Source organism: Equus caballus, chromosome 19, assembly GCF_041296265.1.
Source record: "Equus caballus isolate H_3958 breed thoroughbred chromosome 19, TB-T2T, whole genome shotgun sequence".
Lineage (NCBI taxonomy): Eukaryota > Metazoa > Chordata > Mammalia > Perissodactyla > Equidae > Equus > Equus caballus.
In genome coordinates, this window is record NC_091702.1 from 58,863,106 (window position 1) to 58,883,486 (window position 20,381).

Here is a 20,381-nt window from a genome sequence, read left to right on the forward strand (position 1 = left end):
CTTTTTTTTCTGTGGGAAAAGATGCAATGTTGAACAGCTGGCTTTTCCTTTTTTTTTTTTTTTAAAGATTTTATTTTTTCCTTTTCCTCCCCAAAGCCCCCCAGTACATAGTTGTGTATTCTTCGTTGTGGGTTCTTCTAGTTGTGGCATGTGGGACGTTGCCTCAGCGTGGTCTGATGAGCAGTGCCATGTCCGCGCCCAGGATTCGAACTAACGAAACACTGGGCCACCTGCAGCAGAGCGCGCGAACTTAACCTCTCGGCCACGGGGCCAGCCCCTGGCTTTTCCTTTTTTTCTTTCACTGTTTCTGTGCCACAATTAACAGGGGACACTTTATAGTTCAGTCTTTTTTTTCTTCTTCACAACAATTAAGGGGAAAAATAATTCCTGATACTGCTTTCAAGCCAGGCTGCACCAGCATTGTGCCTGGGAAGGAAATGGCTAGGTTCTGGGACAGGTGGGTTTTTCCACCAGCCAAAATACATAAGTCGTTGGAGGGTTTCTCTCCAGCCAAAAGGCAATGTTTGACTATTTCATCTGAGTGCTATATAACTTTCTGAAAATGTCTGAATGTCTTATGCAGGCGGCATGCCTTGAGATAACATCTATCTCCCTGGGTGTATCCAATGTACCTGCAAAGTCTGACACTTTTTTGAGTCATTTAAAAAGCCACAGGTTGCTTGCTGATTAACCAAGCACCCCAAAGCATGTATCTCAGCTTTTTTTTTTTTTTTAAAGTTATACATCTATCTTGTACTCAGAAAGTTATACAGATGTTCAACATCCCTCACCCACACGTGTACTGGTTTGGGGTGGGGATGCATGGGGGAGAAACACTGCTCTAAGGCGGCAAAGAAGAAGACCAATTTGGCAGTGGGGTAGAGTCAAATCTAGTTTTCCAACTCATCTTTATTAAAAGTAGCTGGTTATGACTTGCAGCAGGCAGACAATGTTACTAATTTAAAAAACAGTTCTCAGGGGCCTTCTCCTTTAGGTTATTTCCCACATAAATCAGTTACTTCACCTATTTCCTTCCTTTAGTAAATAGAAACAGGCATTTGCCTTTCTGATCTTTCGACACTTTTATTAGTATCAGGAACAAGTTAGGTCTAGATTGATAATAAAATAAAAAGTCATCTTCTGCCCATTTTTCTAACAAAACCCAAAAGATATTACAGATAAATTTCAAACGTCGGTTATGTCAAAAGATGTGACTTCTATATTCTCCAGCAGCAGACAGAAGAGATCAGAGATCCCTCAAGAACCACATTATAAACACAAACCCACGTGCAACCTCTCCCCATGAATTTGCTTCTCCCTGACACTCACCTCATTTTTTATCTAGCTGTTGGGAAAACTGCTTGATACACAAGCCCTTTTTGAGAACTGTAAAGCTGTGGTCAGTTCTGTCCCCTTTCTTGTATTTTCTAAATCAGTAGCTGCAGCGGACAGTAGAGCTATAAGGAAATTCCTTTCAAGATTATCTCTTCTATTATGTTGGTTTTAACAGGGAACCCCAAAACTACAAGTAATGGACTTGAAACAGATGAAGCATCAGATGCGTTAAGCATCAGGATCTTGTTCCTGGGGTGGAACCAACCCTCCCCGACGCCTTCTTTTTGCTCCTCCGCCGCCTTTCTCCTCCCCCAGACCCTCCCAACCGACAACCCCTCTCCTGGCGCTGGAGTAACAGTGGGCACTCTAATACTTCAAGCCTTATAAAACACTGTTAAATCAAATACACTGTTCCCTAATGAGACAAAGATCATGTTTAAGAAAAAAAAGCCTCTCACTGGAAAGTTCCTGAGCTAAAGGGAAACCTACGATTTCCACTCTTTGCAACTGTGAGAACTTTGAATTTTGAGAGGAAAAATAAAGGAGGTATCAACGGGCTAGCAGAGCCTTCAATACTGCACGTCTCCCTCTCTCTCCTTCTAACCCCCACTCACTCGGACGCCCTAGGTGACCACTACGCCACACCCCCGCCCCACACCCGCAAAGGGTTGGCGGGTGACCCCGGCGGAAACTCTCACCGCCCCTGCTCCGCCTGTAAGTGGCAGAGGGAGGAGGCGCGGCCGACGTGGGGCGCGGGACGCCACGCCCCCACGGGGGGCGGAGCCGCCTCCTAGCCACCTCCTACCCAGAGGCAGGGGAAGGGGCGGGGCCCGAGGTGACGTCATGCAGGAAGCCCGCCCTGGTTGGAAGGAATTTAGAAGAGCCCCGGGCGGGAAGGAGGCGGAGTCTAGTTTCCCTGGTGACGGGTTGCCCGGCGGTCGCCTGGTAACCGGTCGCGGCGGTCCCGGCTGCTGGGGCGCGGGCGGCAGAGGCCGCCGAGGTCTGTGGGCCGGAGCCCACGCCAGGCCCTTTCTGCCTGTGCTGCGATGGCGGCCGCCGCGGCGGTGGTGACGCCTTCGGGTTTGGAGGATGGGGTGTCTCGGTCCCGGGGCGATGGGGCGGGGGAGGTGGTCGTGGAACGGGGGCCCGGCGCGGCCTACCACATGTTCGTGGTGATGGAGGACCTGGTGGAGAAGCTGAAGCTGCTCCGCTATGAGGAGGAGCTCCTCCGGAAGAACAACCTGAAGCCCCCGTCCAGGTGGGTGCCCTCGTCCCCCGGCGCCCGGGTGCGGGCCGGGCCCCGGGGAGATGCCCTCCTCCGGCCTTCTGGGGAGCGCCAACGGGTTAGCAAGCGCTCGCCTCCATCTTCCTAGGCAGGAAAGGGCGCTTCGCTCCAGACCTGGCGACGGAGCCCGCGGAGTTTAGACTTGGTGTTTTTGTAGGGAGTAAACAAGTTCTGGAACGGCAGAAAGGACCGGAAGAGAGGTTACCTACTCTTTAAAGCACACGCGCATCTCTGCAAAACACAAACTGTGTTTTTTCTGATTATAAAAGTAATAAAAGTACTTGTAGAAAACTCAGAAAAACACCAGAAAGTGTGTAGAAAAATACTAAAATCACCCATAATCTCATCCTCAGAGATGATGCCATTATCATTTAGATCTGTCTCTAGAGTTTGTTTTCCTCTGAGAGGACCTGTCGCTGGAGCTGGCAACCTGGGTACCTAGGACCTTGTCGAGCTCTGCACGTACAGTTAGCACACTTGTTGGCTCTTTGCTATGGTTTAAAAGACTTCTGCCTTTGCACTAACGGTACTCTCAGAAACTAAGTGGAAGAGACAAATGAAATGACAGCTACTGGAATTGTCGTTTTATCACAGAACCTAAAGTTCTGCCCTTGTTCTGGTGGGGAAAAGTCCATTGTATCTTGAAGGCAATTCCGTGAGTTGCTGAGGGTAACAGACAGCCAGAGCTTTCTCCTCCACTCAGTGTAGCGTAGTGATAGCCAGATAAATAAGCTTTATAGCTTTTCCTTCATGTTAATACTTACGTTTATTTTATTTTGTAAGAAGTAATTTAGATTAAGAATCTGTAGTACTTTCTCTTAATGGCTGTGGCTAGGCTCAAAGAATTTCCCATGGCGGTACTGATCTCATTCCTTGCTCTCTTCCAGTAACTTGAATTGTAAGATGTGTAGGTTTTCTGTAAACTGTCCGTATTGGTAAATCAGTCCATAGTAGGAGAAAAGTTAGAGGAAAAAGTAGTGTTGTTTGGTCCGTGATAGAAATTGTAGGATTGGGAGTTATTACTTAAATGAATTGATCGGGATAATACAGACAACCAACATTTTCTATGTTAATAAAACTACATTTTTTTCCCAAATGTATTTTTCAAACTAAAAGGAAAATGGCCTTAGGGTTTTATTAATATCACCTCTGTATTATTTCCTGTTTCAGGAGTTCAGCAAGATGTTTGCCAGTGGTTCTCAAAGTTTAGTCACCAGACCAGCAGCATCAGCATCACTTGGGGCCTTAGAAACGCAGTTCCACAGATCCGTTCCCAGGCCTGCTGTATCAGAAATTCTAGGGCTGGGGCCTGGAAGTGTGCATTTTAACAAGCCTTCCAGGTGATTCTGATGCATCCTATGGTTTAAGAACTGCTGTCCTAGGTCTGCAGTATCTGTCAGTGTCCATTCCTCTGTCCAGGAGTTATCACCTGATAAGGAAAAGATGAGTTGTTAGTGTTGGGTGTTTTGAAAAGGTTGTAAGCATATACCTGGAAGGACTTCATGGCCTTTTTTCTCCCTAGCTTTCTGTTATCTTTCAGAACATTTACACTTATCCTGCCGGAAAAAGTTTGAGAAACGTGGAGTAGACTGCTGATTCTTATGAAGAATAGTTATAATAGCTATAAATACATTATAAACATAATAGTTATAGCTATACGTAAAAAAGCAGAATAAGATCTTTGATGAAACTGACTTGAGTGTTGTTGCTATCAGGTTTTATTCCTAACATGTTTAGGTATAAATCATGTTGATCCTCACAGGACTGTTTTTAGTAGGCTAGGTAATTTAGCAAAGGTCAACAAATGTTTGTTAGACTGGGGGTTTGAGACACAGGGCTCCTTAAGCCTGGCTGCACCTTAGAACCAACTGGGAAGCTTTTGAAACATACCCATTCTGGGGCTTCCCTCCCAGAAGTGCTGATTTAACCCACGAGGGAAGAAGCAATGTTTGACCCAGTAGCAATGGTTTTACAAGTTCTTCAGGTGATTCAAATGTGCAGCCAGTTGAGAAAACCTGTTTAACATGGCTGATAGGTTTGAGCCGATAACATACCAGTGACATTGTAAAAATGCATACTGAATAATCATTAAGGTCTTTTTTTAAACTCTGAGATTCTCTTAATTCCAAATTACCATTTTCAGGAGATACTCTCTTATTAATTATTCCTTGCAAATGGTTTTGGCAAAAGTTCTACAAGCTGTTTTTTAACATGCGCTGCATCCTGTGGGTGTAAAGTCTTTGATCTAATATTTTGTGTACAGTAGCAATTGCCCTAATCTAAAGTTGATTAAAAACTTTAATATGAGTATTGTGGATTACTAGAAACTTTAGAGTAAATTATCAACGCCTTTTGATTGTAAGACCATTAAAAAAAAAAGTCCTATGGTCATTTTGGACTTGGCTTCTTTAGTTACTGTAGACTTATCTGCAATCTTTCATATTTTGTATTCCTCCCTTCCCCCTTGTTTTGAAATAGACACTATTTTGCACTGCCTACCAACCCTGGTGAACAGTTCTACATGTTTTGCACTCTTGCTGCTTGGCTGATTAACAAAGCAGGGCGTCCCTTTGAGCAGCCTCAAGAATATGATGACCCTAATGCAACAATATCTAACATATTATCTGAGCTTCGATTATTTGTAAGTGTAAAGAACTCTCTTCTTTCTGCATGTTCTCAAGTTATGAATTTCAATATTGGTAATTCAGCAACGTAAATACTAACCTTTTAGATAATCCACTGTGAAAACTATATATATTAATTTATTATATATAATTAAATATATATACACGCATACATAGATATATAAAATTATACCTGGATTCAGTTCCGAGTAAAACTCTCTCACAATGGTTGATGTTATTATTGCCACTTATAAAAATGGTCAAGATACACTCTTTATAGCCCAGAGTAATAATATCTTCTTAATCTTGATGTGTCTCAGAAGTAAATTTATGCGTGCTTAGTTCTCCTTCTAAAAAGTGATAAAAAACTAGGAGGCTGAAACACTGTATTTTGAAAGGGAACTTTGATTTAACAGACCATGAGAGTAGTTGTACTTTTCATTTTTGACTTTTCCTGGGGACAGGAGGGAAGAATTTTTGGCACACGTTATTAATTTTTGACAAGTGAGTCACTCTGTCCTTCATGTGGTTGTTTAATGATATGATACCAAGCTAGTCGTTACTGATTTTTCACCCTAACAAGATCAGTGACTTGTTCTGCTGTCATGAAGTTATTGCCTTTTAATTTGCTGCTTTGACAATAAAACATCTTTATTTTCCTTTGGTTTCTTATGTATCAATGGATTAAAAAAAGACTAAAGAGATGGATTTCTAAGAAGCAATGTAATTACAGTTATTTTATATCATATTTGAAAAATAGAGAAGTAATACGTTTATTCAGCAGTACTTTGCTTGAAATGTTTTGACATTTGGAACATAAATAATAAATAATATCCTATTTATCTTCTGTATTTCAGGGGAGAACTGCAGATTTTCCTCCTTCAAAATTAAAATCAGGTTATGGAGAGCATGTGTGCTATGTTCTTGACTGTTTAGCTGAAGAAGCGTTAAAATATATTGGTTTCACCTGGAAAAGGTAACGCTCAGCCACCCTAGTAATAGGACTTGTATGTGCATAGCTTTTTCCTCTGAGGGTTCGGAGCTATTTAACTGAACTGATAAGAAGTATTTTCTCTTGATTGTTCAAAACTGAAAATGCCACAGGTGATTAAAAAAGGTCAGCTTAGACAAAACTGAAATATCTCGTGTCTTCAAAACCATTTCTGAAGTAATGTGTTAGATATTATTGTGCCCCTTCCCAGTTCAAATATATAATTCTTGAAAGTTTAACTGTAACTATATATCTTTGTCAATTTAGGGAATTTAAAAAAAAAATCTCTTTGCATGTATTTATTTACGTACACAAGCATAATATATACGTGGAGGTAACTGATAGCTGCAGATTTAAGGAAAAAATGGGAATTAATGTAGTACTTTAAATAGGATTTTCTCCTTTGCTTATAGGGACTGGGGTGAGAATAATGCTGAAGAAGCCACCTGACGCTGTCTTGGACGTTGGTCATTGCTTCTGTCTCTGACCTGACAGTGCCTCATTTGTGCTTCTATTATCATATTTATCCCATGGTATTTAAATCATTTGTTTACAGGTCTGGCTTTTTTGCTAGAGATTATGAAATCTTCGTATGTACTCTGTGGCAATTAGCATAGTTCTTGGTATATCATAGATGCTCAATAAATGTTGACTGCATGGATGAGGGAATAAAATATTCAGAAACTGTCAATTTATATACGTTATAATTAGAAAATACATAAATTTGGTCCTTTGACAATTGGAATTATTGGTAGGTCAGAGATTGTGGAAGGTATTATTCAGGTAAAATATAAGCATTGATTTTTAATTTAGAACTAACTTCTGTAGAAAGGGGTACATATTGTTTCCTGTTAATATTTTAATGTATATTTAATTACATTCTCTCAGGTAAATAATCTATTCCCTATTAATAAGTACTTTTAAAAATCCACTTGGCTTAGGTTGAACTGTATGAAATTACTAATATTCATCTGTTTTTGAACTAAAAAAAGGCAATTTCATTGCTTCAACCCAAACAGTACTAATACTTCTTTACTAGATTCTAAGAAAAGATAAGTTATGAGATGTGCTGCTCCATTGGACAGTTTTTAAAATTACTAAATCTGTTGCCCAGTGTATTCTAAATTCACCTATTAGTAGCTAATAGAAGCTATTAGTATTTCAACCATTGTTCGATTTTGTACTTCCTTTGCTTCTGGGCCTGTCTTATTCTTGGCCATGTATTGTGAGGTGGATAATTTATAAGGACTGTGTATACATGGGGAAGAACAAGGGGAAAGCATTGAAAAGTAATAGGCCTTAGAGCATATGTCAGCTATGTCATTTATAAATGGCGTAGACATTACCTCTTTACAGACGATTATTTTATATACCTAAATATACCAAAACAATCCTAGAGCATTTTTGAGAGATAATCTAATTCTAATTAATGAAAATTAGGAAATTTATTCTTTAAGAAGATTGATTTGGTTCACAGTACTTTCCTTCCTTAATATTAAATGTTGATTTTTGTATTTTGTTAACTTGTCAGAGGTATTGGTTTTTAAAATAAGTTTCCAGAAATAAATCCAAAAACTTTTAAGTTTTTTTTAATATGGGAAATACATGTCATTAATCTTGATGGAGAAATGGTTGTTCAATACTAAGTGTTGGGACTACTAATTAGATTTTGGAAATGAGAATAAAGCTAGAGCCCTTCTTATTACCTATATCAAAATTAACTTCAGATTGATCGAAGAAGTACATGTGCAAAATGAAACTAGAGCCGTACTAAAAGACCAAAGGGATGTGGGATGTGTGGTGTGAGAGAAAGCCTTATATACGTGATGTTAAAGCTAGGATCCGTGCAAAACAGTTGCCAAGTCTGTGTAAGAAGAATTGTAACAGTCCTGAATAGCCAAGATTATAGGTAATAAACTAGGCAAAATATTTTTAACACAGATTAGGCAAAGCATTAACTTTCTTAATATAGAAAAAGTCAAAGGACAAAGGGCATAGATAGGCTTTTCACTGAAAATGAAACACAAATAACTAATTAAAACATGAAAAGGTATTCAACCACTCTCATGAGAAAGAAATGCAATTAAAACAAGAATGAGATTTTTTCACTTAGATGATTGGCAAATTTTAAAGTTTTTATACCATATTGGTGAATGTATGGAAATGGGGTCACTATTGTTGGGAGTGTAAATTAGGCTAACATTTTGGAAGCTGGTTTTGGCAATATCTAGCAAAATAATAAAATATACAAAGTTGTTGAACCAGCCATTCTGCTTGCATAAATTTATTCTAAATGATATACATAATGATAAATGTATAGAGATGATCTTTGCAATATTGTCTAGTGAAAAAACTAGAAACAACCTCAAAGTTCAACAATAAGTTGCTAGTTTAATTATGGTACCATTGTTCAGTGGAATACAGTGCAGGTATGTAAAGCAAAAGAAAGATGTATATGTACTTAAATGTGGTATTAATATCTACTAATGTAAGCAAAGAAAGTATGTTGGATAACAATATGCATGGTATCACCCCATTTGTGTAAACTTATTTTTTAAATTTAGAGATAAACGTTTTTGCTTCTTTACGTGGAAGATTTCAGGAAGAATACGTGAAACATTTAACAATGGTTTTGAAAGGAGGAGGTGAAAAGGACAAGATCTGATGTAGAAGGGGTCCTTAATTTTCACATTATAGCTTTCTGTCCTGCTAAAATGCTTTGTTTTGTTTTCAACGCTTATCTCATATTAAGCCTTATTATTTTAGACCAACATACCCAATGGAAGAATTAGAAGAAGAAACTGTTCCAGAAGATGATGCAGAATTAACGTTAAATAAAGTGGATGAAGAATTTGTGGTATGTGTGTTGCTGAACTTTTTGTTCGTTTTCACCTGTTGATGTCTTTCCCTTCTCTTAATTCCCCCAGACTTCCATTTTCTGGGATACGTTTTATTGTTTCTAGAGAAGAAAAGCTTTTAAATAGAGTACAAAGCATCAGTTGTTTAAATCTTTGGTTATGTTAATGCTCGTGTTCTCCAATAATTGAGGTCGGAATTTTAGCAGAGGTTCTTAAACTGTAGACAGGAAGTAGTAGACCACTAGTTATATGAGTAAACATTTTATTAAGAACCATTCATGATCTTAAATAGGCCATAAATAATAAAGAATTTAGAAAAGAACATTAAAATTTAGGGATTAGTACATTCTACTTCATAAGAACACCATTTATTTCTCAGAAACTTCTTCATGCTTCTAAAATTAGGATGAGTACTTCCCTGCAGGAACTTTAAAAAATACTTATAAATATCAACATTATTTAAATTGTTTGGCAGCATCTGAACCTTTGCCCATTCTTAACATCCTATCCATAGTGTGAAGCTAAACAATCAAGTCTCTACAAGGGATTCGACTAGTGAAATGCTAGAGACAAACAGCTCTTTCTCAGGACCAGAGGTGGATTGACCCTCGTGTTTTAGGAAGTATACATATGATCTGAAATTGAAGTGTTGGCAAAAAAAACTTCATAGTGTATTTTATTGTCATAAACCAATTAAATTTTTTAGGTGATTTTTGAAATCAATAGGTAATAAATATATTCTATATTTCAGCTTAAGGTAATTTATTAAACTACTCTATGCTACAAAGATATTCATCATTGCATTGTTTTATAACGAAGGCTGAAAATAACCATTAAATAAATTAGCCTGTATCCCAATAGTAGAATATTATGTAGCCATTAAAAATTGTTTACAAAGAAATGTTAGTGAGAGAGGGATGATAAGTTATACTAAAGCATAAACTCAACTATGTAAAATATGGAGAAAAGAAAAATAATATCAATATGTTAACATTAGTAATATATGGATAGAAGGATTATGGGTGATTTTTCTTTTCTATGCTGCTTTGTATCTTCAAAGTTTTTAGCATGTATTTTATTAGCAGTATAAATATCTTAAAGCATGTATATAAAAAAAGATGACTCTGCTATCTACAGAAGGAAAAAGACCACTGTAAAACTAATTAGTTTAAAAGTTTTATTTTTAATGTGATAAATTTTAAAAGTTAAGGTAGAAATATATTCATTCATTCTGAAAATGTTTACTGAGCACCTATTATGTGGCAAGACCCTGGTAGTAGTGCATGTATGAAAGCTGAGGCGGAAGGAGCTTACTATGATCAAGGAACTGAGAGGAAACCATTGTGGCCAGATCTCCTGAGTGACGGGGCAGGAGGCTTAAGATTAGCTGGGAAGATAGGCCAGGTCCAGATCATTTTGGGCATTTTAAAGAGTTTAGACTTTATTCTTGGTGTAATAGATGTTTCTATTCAGGTTCAGAAAAATTTAAGTTCTCACATATTCCTGATTGTTCACCTCATTTATTCCACTCAAGTATTTTCCTCATCTTTTCTTAGTAACTGTTTATTAGTTACTAATTTATCAATCTATACCTGGTCCCAGTGCATCAACATTTAGCTTCAAAGACATATAACTCAAAACTGCCAGTCAGGAGAAAAAAGTACAAAAACCTGCTAATCAGAGGTCTGGCCCTGTGGCCGAGTGGTCAAGTTCGTGCGCCCTACTTTGATGGCCCAGGGTTTCGTGGGTTTGGATCCTGGGCACGGACATGGCACTGCTCATCAGGCCATGCTGAGGTGGCATCCCATATAGCACCAGCAGAGGCACTCACAACTAGAATATACAACTATGTACTGGGGGGCTTTGGGGAGAAGAAAAGAAAAGAAGATTGGCAACAGATGTTAGCTCAGGTGCCAATCTTAAAAAAAAAAAAACGTGAAAAAAAACTCCTAGTAATTAGAAAGAAAACTCTATGAGGGCAGAAACAACTTTTGCCCCTTTTTTGGGTATCTCCAGTTTATTGTGCAGTGCCTGGTGCATAGTAGGTGTTATTAAATATTTGACCACAAAATCATCTGTCATCACATTGCTATGTAACTTTTAGAAATTACAGCTGATTTTTTTTCTGAGAACCCTTTAAAGTTCAAAGTGGCATTATTAGGTGTATAAATTAGAGAAACAAACTAGAAAGCAGCCTCTTTGCACATTTCTTCCCAACTGTGAGGTCGAGGCCTTCTCCTGTCATAAGACCAAACCAAAGGCTTTCCTCGAAGGGTTGCCTCTGAGTGCATTAGTTCCCTTGTGTCATGTCTCTTGAATTGTTTTCTTTCCCTCTTTGTTATCGTCGTCATGCTATTCTAAGGAGTCCTCTCTTCCTTCTCCCATTCCTCTTGCTATGGAGAACTGAATCAGTGCCCAAAAGCCTTTGAATGGTGGGGTATTACTTCACTTTGTTGCCAGAGTTTGTGGGGTGCCTCAAGGATGGTGCACATCACTTCTGACAGAGTCAAGTTCTGCTATAATCATCTAGAAGCTAGAAAGCTTTGGTTTTAAACTAGCCAAATCAAGATAGGACACTTTGATAACTGTAAAAAAAGGGAAAAAAAAGTCTTGGTCACAACACAGGTATTCTCACCTGCTGTGTATAATCACATCCTTAGTAATTGGCCATAAAAGAAGAAGGTGCATATTAGGCAAAGAAATGGTAGGAAGTTGTTGAATGTCTTCCAGATTACTGAGATGAGAATCCTCTTAGTTTATTTTAAAACTATTTTTTCTAAGTCTGTTTATATTCGAATTCCTTTTGAATGCTCTCTTAATAATATTTAGTAAGTTAAAACCCTTTTTCTGGTATCTACTATTAAAGCCGTTTACCTGTTAGTGTTCAGTTCAGTACAGTCCCACATTTATTGATCGCCTGTGTAAACAGTGCTGATTAGCTTATTGTAAAGGCATTATAGACTTGTCTCTCCTCCCAGGGGCGTTGTCATTGGCATTTCAGTCATTTACTCAGGTTGTTAAGTAGACCATTGTCAGTGCAAACACAGAATAGACTGAACTGCTTTGCATGGGTGTGCATCAGTATATATGCTTCAGATTTAAGATGTAAACAAATCAGTTTGTCTACACCGCTATATGCCACTGGCCCCCCCCAAACAAAATCAATAAATGCCACTTGAATGTGTAGAATCTACATTTATATTGGTTCATATTTTACTAAAATCTTTCCTGTTGCCCAAAGATTAGCATAGTTCTCGTATCTTACCTTAGTGGCCCCACCCCCAGAGTTCCTGAGTAGATCTGGGAAGGAGCCTTAGTATTTGTATTCTAAAAAGCTCTTGGGTGATGCTGATGCTGCTGGTCTCAGAACCACATATTGAGAACCACTGTCTTACACACTTGTAAATTCTTGAAAATAAGGATTGTCTTTGAAATCTACCATTGCAGTTTTTTTAGAACTCTACACGTGGAAGTGTCTACCAGACGACACTCAGCTGGTTTTTTTCCCTTTACAAGACCTGAGGACCAAGCTCCATTGGCTTTATTGCTATGCCCTTAAGCTTAGGATATAGGTAAATTTGTTTCACGTACTATGTCACTTGTCACCACAAAGATTTGAAGAGAAAGGGGAGCTCATGTTTGTTTTGTCCTACATGCTCATAGAACCTGCTCAGAATCTGTGCTTACTGTATATGAGGGGAGGGATTGCCTCTCAAAGGGTTACTTCTAACTCCATCCCCAACACTTCGTCAGACCAGCTTAGAATCTACCTGAACTATGCTTTTAGATAGTTAATATCTAAGATACAAGGTTAATATCTTAAACATATATATTTCATACCTTGAAATAGACTTAATATTTTAATATCTTTAAATAGATTTAGGGGCCAAGAAGTACTGGTGACTTATTAACTTATTAACCTTGAATGTGTAAGACATGAGATGTCAAAAATATGCATTAATGTGATTGGTCCCTGGAGCAGGTGAGAATATTCTGTGTCTGTCAACCTCTCATTTTTGTCTATTTTAGTCATATTTCTCAAAATTTCCATTAACTCCTTCACTGTCTCTTTCAGATATGCCACTTGGGACTGTTTAATGTTCTGTTCCTATGTTTATTTATCCCTAGTTCTACAGCATGGCGCTCTTCTGTCTTCTTTCTTTTCTTCTTTCTTCAGTGCCTATGAAAAAGGACGTATTTTAAATGGTACCATCAAAACCTCAAAAAAAGCAGATGAGCTGCTAATAATATTATGCCCTACTTCATGCAGGATATTAGGCTGTTAAATACCCTTTCCTGCATTAGTCTTTATATCGAGCTTAGTATATTATGTATGTGAAAGCTGGAAATACATTTTTTAAATGATAACTTTTTATGATTATTAACTTTTAAAACTCTCTTATTTTCCTAAGGAAGAGGAGACAGACAATGAAGAAAACTTTATTGATCTCAATGTTTTGAAGGCCCAGACCTATCGCTTGGTAAGTTATGTGAGATACACACAGGACCAACAAGCAGTCAGTACATGTGTTCTGATGTTGGAGATTAAAACAAGTAGAAACCATTGTTGGCCATTGTTTTATGTGTCATTTGAAAAGTAGCTCTCAAAATTTTTTTCTATATATAAAATGTTATAATTATAGCAAATATAGCAATACAGAGGGGCAAGTGGGAAGCCTCCTGTCTGTACCATGGAAAATCAACACAGTAAATTCAGAATAATTTATTTGCCTTATGTCAGTTTTTATTATGAAAAGACATATATTATTGGGTTCATATCATGAAGAATTCCTTGGCTACCCCACCCCAAGATGATCTCTTCATTTATCATTTACTGCCTTAGTATTGTTAGTCAGTATTAGTTATTATTAATGATTTCTGCACAAGTTGAAATGTAATATAACATGATATAATGTTGATGCTAACTTGCCTGAGTGTATGAGTTGACCTGAATACTTTTAATACTTACTAGGCATGTGACCTTGGCCAGGTTTCCAAACTTCTTGTGCCTTATCTTCCTCATCTGAAGAGTGAGGGTAAAAATACTCCCTTTTTCGTAGGATTTTTAAAGCTTAAAAGAGTCACCAGAATACTACTCAGCCATAAAAAAAGACAAAATCATCCCATTTTTAACAACATGGATGGACCTAGAGGGAATTATGCTAAGCGAAATAAACCAGACTGAGAAAGACAAACACCAGATGATTTCACTCATACATGGAATATAAACAAACACATGGACAAAGAAAACAGTTCAGTGGTTACCAGGGGAAGGGGGGTGGGGAGAGGACACAGAGGGTGAAGGGGAGCACTTATGTGGTGACAGTCAAGAAATCATGTACAACTGAAATCTCACAATGATGTAAGCTATTATGAACTCAATAGAAAAAAAAAGATATGCAAAAATAGCGAGGAAAATTTTAGGCATGGTTAATAAAGAAGGAGGTTTCCCAACCAGGGAAAAATAAAGATTATTATGTGTAAAGCATTGATAACAATGTCTGGCACATAGAAAGTGCTCAGTAACTGTTGGCAAACACCAAAAGCACGTTCCGCCCTCATACTTCCCCTCCAATCTGATTTGTACAAGCTCCTTGATAACAGGGATAACTATCATTTCTTATAGTCTCCAGAGTGTAACCAGAAGATACTGAATAAATACTTCTTAAATTAATGAATGTATTTTTTATTCCTCAGTTGAAATTATATCAGAATAATGTTAGCATTTAAATCCAAACAAATAAACTGCATTGTAACAATACGTTTGCAGATCACTTTGTAGTTTTCAAAGTACTTTAAGACGCATCCTTTACTGACCTCCTGAGGTATTTGGGTAGACATCGTAATCTCCATTTTACAGATACAAGAACTGAATTTTATAACCTTAGGCCAAGTTAATCTTTTAAAAAGCTAATAAATTAAGAGTAGTTGAATTTGAACTCAGTTTCTCCCAAGTCTATTGCTTTTTTCCCTTTATCTTATTACAGTTGTTCAACAGGACAGGTATGGTTTGATTCCTGCCTTAAGCAAGAACACTGTGTGATTGGTGTTCCTGTATGTGTTGAAGATGATGATGACAAAGTTCTCCTAAAGTATGAGGAAAAAAACAGAAGTGAAGATGCATACACAGTTATTCTCAGAAAGAAACTGTCATTAGTGTTATTCATTCTTACATTGATGGTGTAAATAGAGGCCTGTACAGGCCGCCTGGGATTCCCTCTGGACAAAGTAGTTTGAGTATTGGGAGGGAGGAAAGTAATTTCATCTGCATCTGCTGGTACTCTAAGTCCCTGTTGGTCCTGATTTCAGTTTTTCATCTCAATTAAGCTAAATAAGGAAGAGTTTACTCCCAACTGTGCCTTTTTAATTATCTAGGTGTTAGATCTTTTGGACAAGGATTATATAACATATACCCTTTTGAACTAAGACTCTGTATGGTTGCATTTTCAAAGAGGAAGTCTGAACACCAGGTGTTTGTGGATGGTCAGCCATGGAGTACTAAAGAAGCAGAAACCCCTTTCATATTTTAAAAAATCTGGCAAGTTTATGATGTTGCCCACCAAAGCCATCTGCCTGAGACAGCTGGATCTGACTATAGCTTATGATGTCTCAGACTGCTCTTTCCCCAGACAGAATTGCTGTATAGGTTAGTAACAGAGATTTAAGATTTTGTGTATCATGCAGCAGGTGGACTCACAAAGCAGAAGAAATGTTATTTTAGTAAAGTTGAATGTGATGAATTCTTCACTGGAACAAGAATGACATATACTATCTAGGAAATGGATGTACTAAATGTACATGTGACTGCGCCAACCCGGCAATGTATGGGTTACTGCACTGCCTCTCTACCTGTGAGTTAGAAACAATAGATGCTTCTGCAGTCATTCTCTGTCCTCTCACCCTGCTTTATTTTTATTCACACCATGGCGTTGTATTAATTTCTGATTTGTTTAATGTCTGTCTCAACCACTAGAATGCAAACTCCTCTAGAGCAGGAGCTTTTTTCACTTGTGCCTTGTGTGTAGAAGGTGCTTGACAGTGAATAGTATCCAATGAATATATGCATGAAAGAATGCTATTTTATAGTTTTATAGGCAAGGCATAGTTTAATCTTCATAGAGAAAAGAACTTCTCAACAATAATTGATTCCTCTTCTATGTACCATGTAGGATAATGCAGGGGGAAATCTACTTATATTCCTTTCTTTCATTAAATAAAGTGAAGTCTAGACTCTGGAAATCATGCTCATGATAGTTCAAGAAGTTGGGTATACACAAGCATTTTCCTGAGATTTGTGGTAAATAGAGCAAGAGAAAATGCAAATGAAAAAGACGTGTGTTGCAGATTTGTGTTCTCTGGAAGTGGACACTGAGACAGAGTTTGGGATACAAGTTGTTTATTAGATGTGGACACCTGGGAAAGGAAGGAGGAGCGAAGGATTGGGCCGAGGGAGGAGTCTGCCTGTGATGGGGGCCTGACAAAGCCTTGGCCAACCTGCTGCGGAGCTCTTCAGCAGAGTGTGGCCTGCTTGGCTCAGTTCCTGGGGAGGCCATACCGCCAGGTGTAGTGAGGTGGTTCTCTGCGGGTGAGGCAGAGCCTGAGGGAGGCGACAGCAGGAGGCTGTCTGCTGGCCACAAGCGCTACAGCTGAGCACCAAGTTCTTCCTTGAAAGGGGACCTGGTGGCCCATCCACTCACTACTTCCTGTGGTATCTTTGAAGCCTGTCACTGCTAATTCAAAGAATTTGTAAGGAGACGCTGTGTGCCTCTTGACTAAACTTGGAAGTGTCTGCTTAATTGGATCATGACACAGTGGTAGTGTTTCACGAACATTGAAAATGGTGTTCTAAGAAAACAGTTCCTCCTATAGATGATGAGAGCTTACAGTGATAATATTGGTTTGTTTTGGAAGCAGCTGATTTTCAGAACAGTTATTTACTTTGAAGTTTAAGGATATATTTAAAGGCATTCTTGTTGTGTGATCCTCCCCTCTAATTCTATTACCTGAATTATGGTTTTGCCAAATATAGTACTTTTCAAGAAAACTGTAATCAGTGAGGGATTGCTTTATCTTCCAAAGTTTCATTTGTAGGTTAGTTATTTGAATTTTCACATAGCTTTTCTAAGAAGGAAAAAAGTTATGAATGGATGTTAGACTTTAAGGCTAGCCCACAAAGTTCCACATTCTCTCTGTCCCTCTGATTCCTGAATGTTCTTGAAATCTGAAATTTAGCCAAAGCCTCCCCAAGAGCGGTCATGGGGGAGGACACCGGAGCTGTATTGAAGCCTTGACAGCTGGGCAGGGTCTGTGACGGTTAGGGAGACAGTAGAATGTTCAGAGATGTGCAGGTGGGAGCAGGGAAGGAAGGCTTTGCTGGCAAGGTGTTAGTTAGGGAGGTGTTCTGGTCCTTTCTGTTCCTAACTTGAGTTTGTCAGTTGGAAACTGCCTGCGTGTTGGTGGTAGCTGCGCTGTAATTCTGAGTGGTCTTTGTAGCCCCCTCCATGCTGAGCTCAGTGGAATCACAGCAGCAATGTGCTGGCAGCGTAACGCACACGTGTCATTCTCCTCTTCCAGGGAAAAAGATGGGAGGGAAGCTGTGCGCTCTCCGAATTCTATTTTTAAATGCCCATCACTTCATTTCAAAACATTTTTTTCAAACATGCCACAGATACCATTCTTCCTTGAGATGCTAAATTTGAGGTTTTAGAAACCAAACTCTGAGTTATACAGCATAAAACCAACTATCTCAAAAGGTTTAAACACAATTGGTTTTTAATTACTTAGCATAAGTTGATTGTACCAAGAATGAAATAATTTTTAGGTTAAAAAGCAAAAGCTGTCATGAAGTAAAAATCTGGACTTAGAATAAAAATGTCCCTTCAGTTTCAGTTTAGAGTATCGTGGCAAGTCTGCAATATCGTAATCGAAAGGGGGAGAAGATAGTCTACTTTGGTTAATATCTTAAATACTTGAAATTGTTGTTCTTTAACGTATGACTTACGCTTTATTTCCTGACACAATATCCTTTGTGAGTAATGCAGGAAAACAATACTGTTCCACAACATAACTTGCCCCATAGGTTACCACTGGTTCTGATTTTTGGCTGAGGAAAATGTTTTTTCTCCTCTTTTCCTAGAACATTTGAGTGTTAGTCCTCTTGTCTGTGCTGTGCTGTGAGAAGTCTGTGGTTCATATTTCACAGGGGAAACAGTTAAAACACTGCATGTTTGAATGTGATGGAACATCTTGTGACTGAGGAAGTACTTTTATTTCTCTGGTAACTCACCTGCCCAGCCCATCAGTTTTACATCTGGAGGTGAATAGCAAATGTAGGTTAGAGAAAAAAGCCGTACTCCTCGCTGCTCAGAGGAGGCTCAAACGGCAGTTCTTGCTGGGTGTAAAAGAGAATTTTGCTTGATCTTTAGTGTAGCTTTTGAATCCACACTTGAAATAGGGAAGATCCTCATTTCCATCCTAGTTTTATTGTGAGCCTGACAAGAAGTAGGAAGGAAGGACTTTTCAAGGTCTCTTCCAGATCTGAGTCTGTACCTTCAAGGCTGACACAATGGCGGAAAAGCACCCTTAAGATAAAATCCTGACCGCGGGTCACTAGCCACATGGCCATAGTGAATTAACCTCTCTGTGACTCTGCTTTCTTGTCTGTTAAACAGGGACACAATTCTTCCCAGGGTTGTTTTGAGATTAATATAACCTAACTTGGGGACAGCACCAAGCATGATGCTGCCTAGAGTATGCACTTGATACATTTCTTATTTCGTATAATTTTTCACCTTTCCTAGAGATTGGAATTAGTTACCAACGTTCTTATGTGCTTTAGGAGAATAGAAAAAGTTCCCATCTCTCAGTACAAATAAGTTTCTAGATTGGCATGAGTATCTTTTTTTTTTTGAGGAAGATTAGCCCTGAGCTAACATCCACCACCAATCCTGCTCTTTTTGCTGAGGAAGCTTGGCCCTGAGCTAACATCTGTGCTCATCTTCCTCTACTTTATATGTGGGACGCCTGCCACAGCTTGGCTTGAGAAGCAGTGCTAGGTCTGCGCCAGGGATCTGAACTGCTGAACCCCGAGCCCTGAAGCATAGTCCGCCAACTGAACTGCTGCGCTGCTGGGCTGGCCCCATGGCACAAGTATTTTTCAGTAAGAAGTTTATATAGGATATAAGTTATCAAGAAGCTTGCATTTTGATATAAACTAGGAAGCCCTGGTGATGTCATGGCTTTATTTTCATCATCTGTCACGTGGATTATTATTGAAGGCCCGTTAAACTAAATCTGCTGTCTCATAAGATCTCCCCTACAAAAATGACTAAGGGGAATTTGATAAAAAGTAGTATAATGATTTCTTCCAGGAATCTTTTGAGAGCTGTCATTTTATAAGTGGATAGGTTATATTTCCTGAATTAATGCTAATAGCAGATATTTGTTATATAATTCAGTGTATCAGAGGGGTACCCAGAATGTGTGCTTTTTTCAGTCTTCTACAAGCCTATATTCTTTAAATCCATCCCCTCGACCCATCCACCCCTAGCAGTGGTAGTGCTTTGACTATCAGACGAGTGATTCATTTTCATCCAGGGAATCTAGTTAGTCGCTAAGACCTGTGGACGCTGCCTTTGAAATACCGCTCATATCCATCCCTTCAGCTGTCTTTTAAGGCCAGGTCCTCATCATCTCCTGTCTGCGTTATGTAACAGTAATGTCCTAAATGGTCTTTGGTCCTTATCCTTCAATTCCAGCCCCACCCTTCCCAAAATATTTTTCACCCTCCTCCTCTATCTTGCTTACCAAAACATGACTTTTATCAGGTCATTCTGAGTTCAGTAACTTTTGATGGCTTTTTACTGCCTAAAGCTCAATTTATATAGATTATAAAACAGTAAATTTTTGGTCTGGCTTTCAAGACCTTTAGCAATTTGACAACTGTCCACGTAGCCAATCTTATTTTCTTCTGCTGGAATAACTTTATTCCAGGTTAACGGGTGCTCTCATAGGTTTTCAAACGCCTCATGAGCGTATCTGCTGCCATCTTCTTTTCCTCTGTCTGTTATCTAAAATGCCTTCCCATCATCTCTGTACCTGATTCGTATGTTGAAGATTCAGCTCAAAATCTGCCTCCTTAGTAACACCTTTCCTTATCACTCCAGCCCCATTTAATCCTATTACCCACAAATCTTTGACCCATAAGTTTTCATAAAACATAACTAGAATGTTCTTCCATGAGAATTTTTATTATTCACTCTTTCTGGAATAGAACAGTACCTGGCATA

At 38.7% G+C, this 20,381-nt stretch overlaps 1 protein-coding gene across 1 annotated transcript in view; it reads left to right on the plus strand.

Annotated features, from left to right (window-relative positions):
* The first annotated feature begins 2,142 nt into the window (after nt 1-2,142).
* Nucleotides 2,143-20,381, plus strand: part of IFT57 (intraflagellar transport 57) — a 54,599-nt gene continuing 36,360 nt past the window's right edge. The window contains exons 1-5 of the mRNA XM_001503311.6: nt 2,143-2,593; nt 5,099-5,261; nt 6,102-6,220; nt 9,002-9,092; nt 13,506-13,574. Of these exons, the coding sequence (XP_001503361.2) occupies nt 2,382-2,593; nt 5,099-5,261; nt 6,102-6,220; nt 9,002-9,092; nt 13,506-13,574 (654 nt within the window). The 5' untranslated portion in view covers nt 2,143-2,381. The remainder of the gene's footprint in view (nt 2,594-5,098; nt 5,262-6,101; nt 6,221-9,001; nt 9,093-13,505; nt 13,575-20,381) is intronic.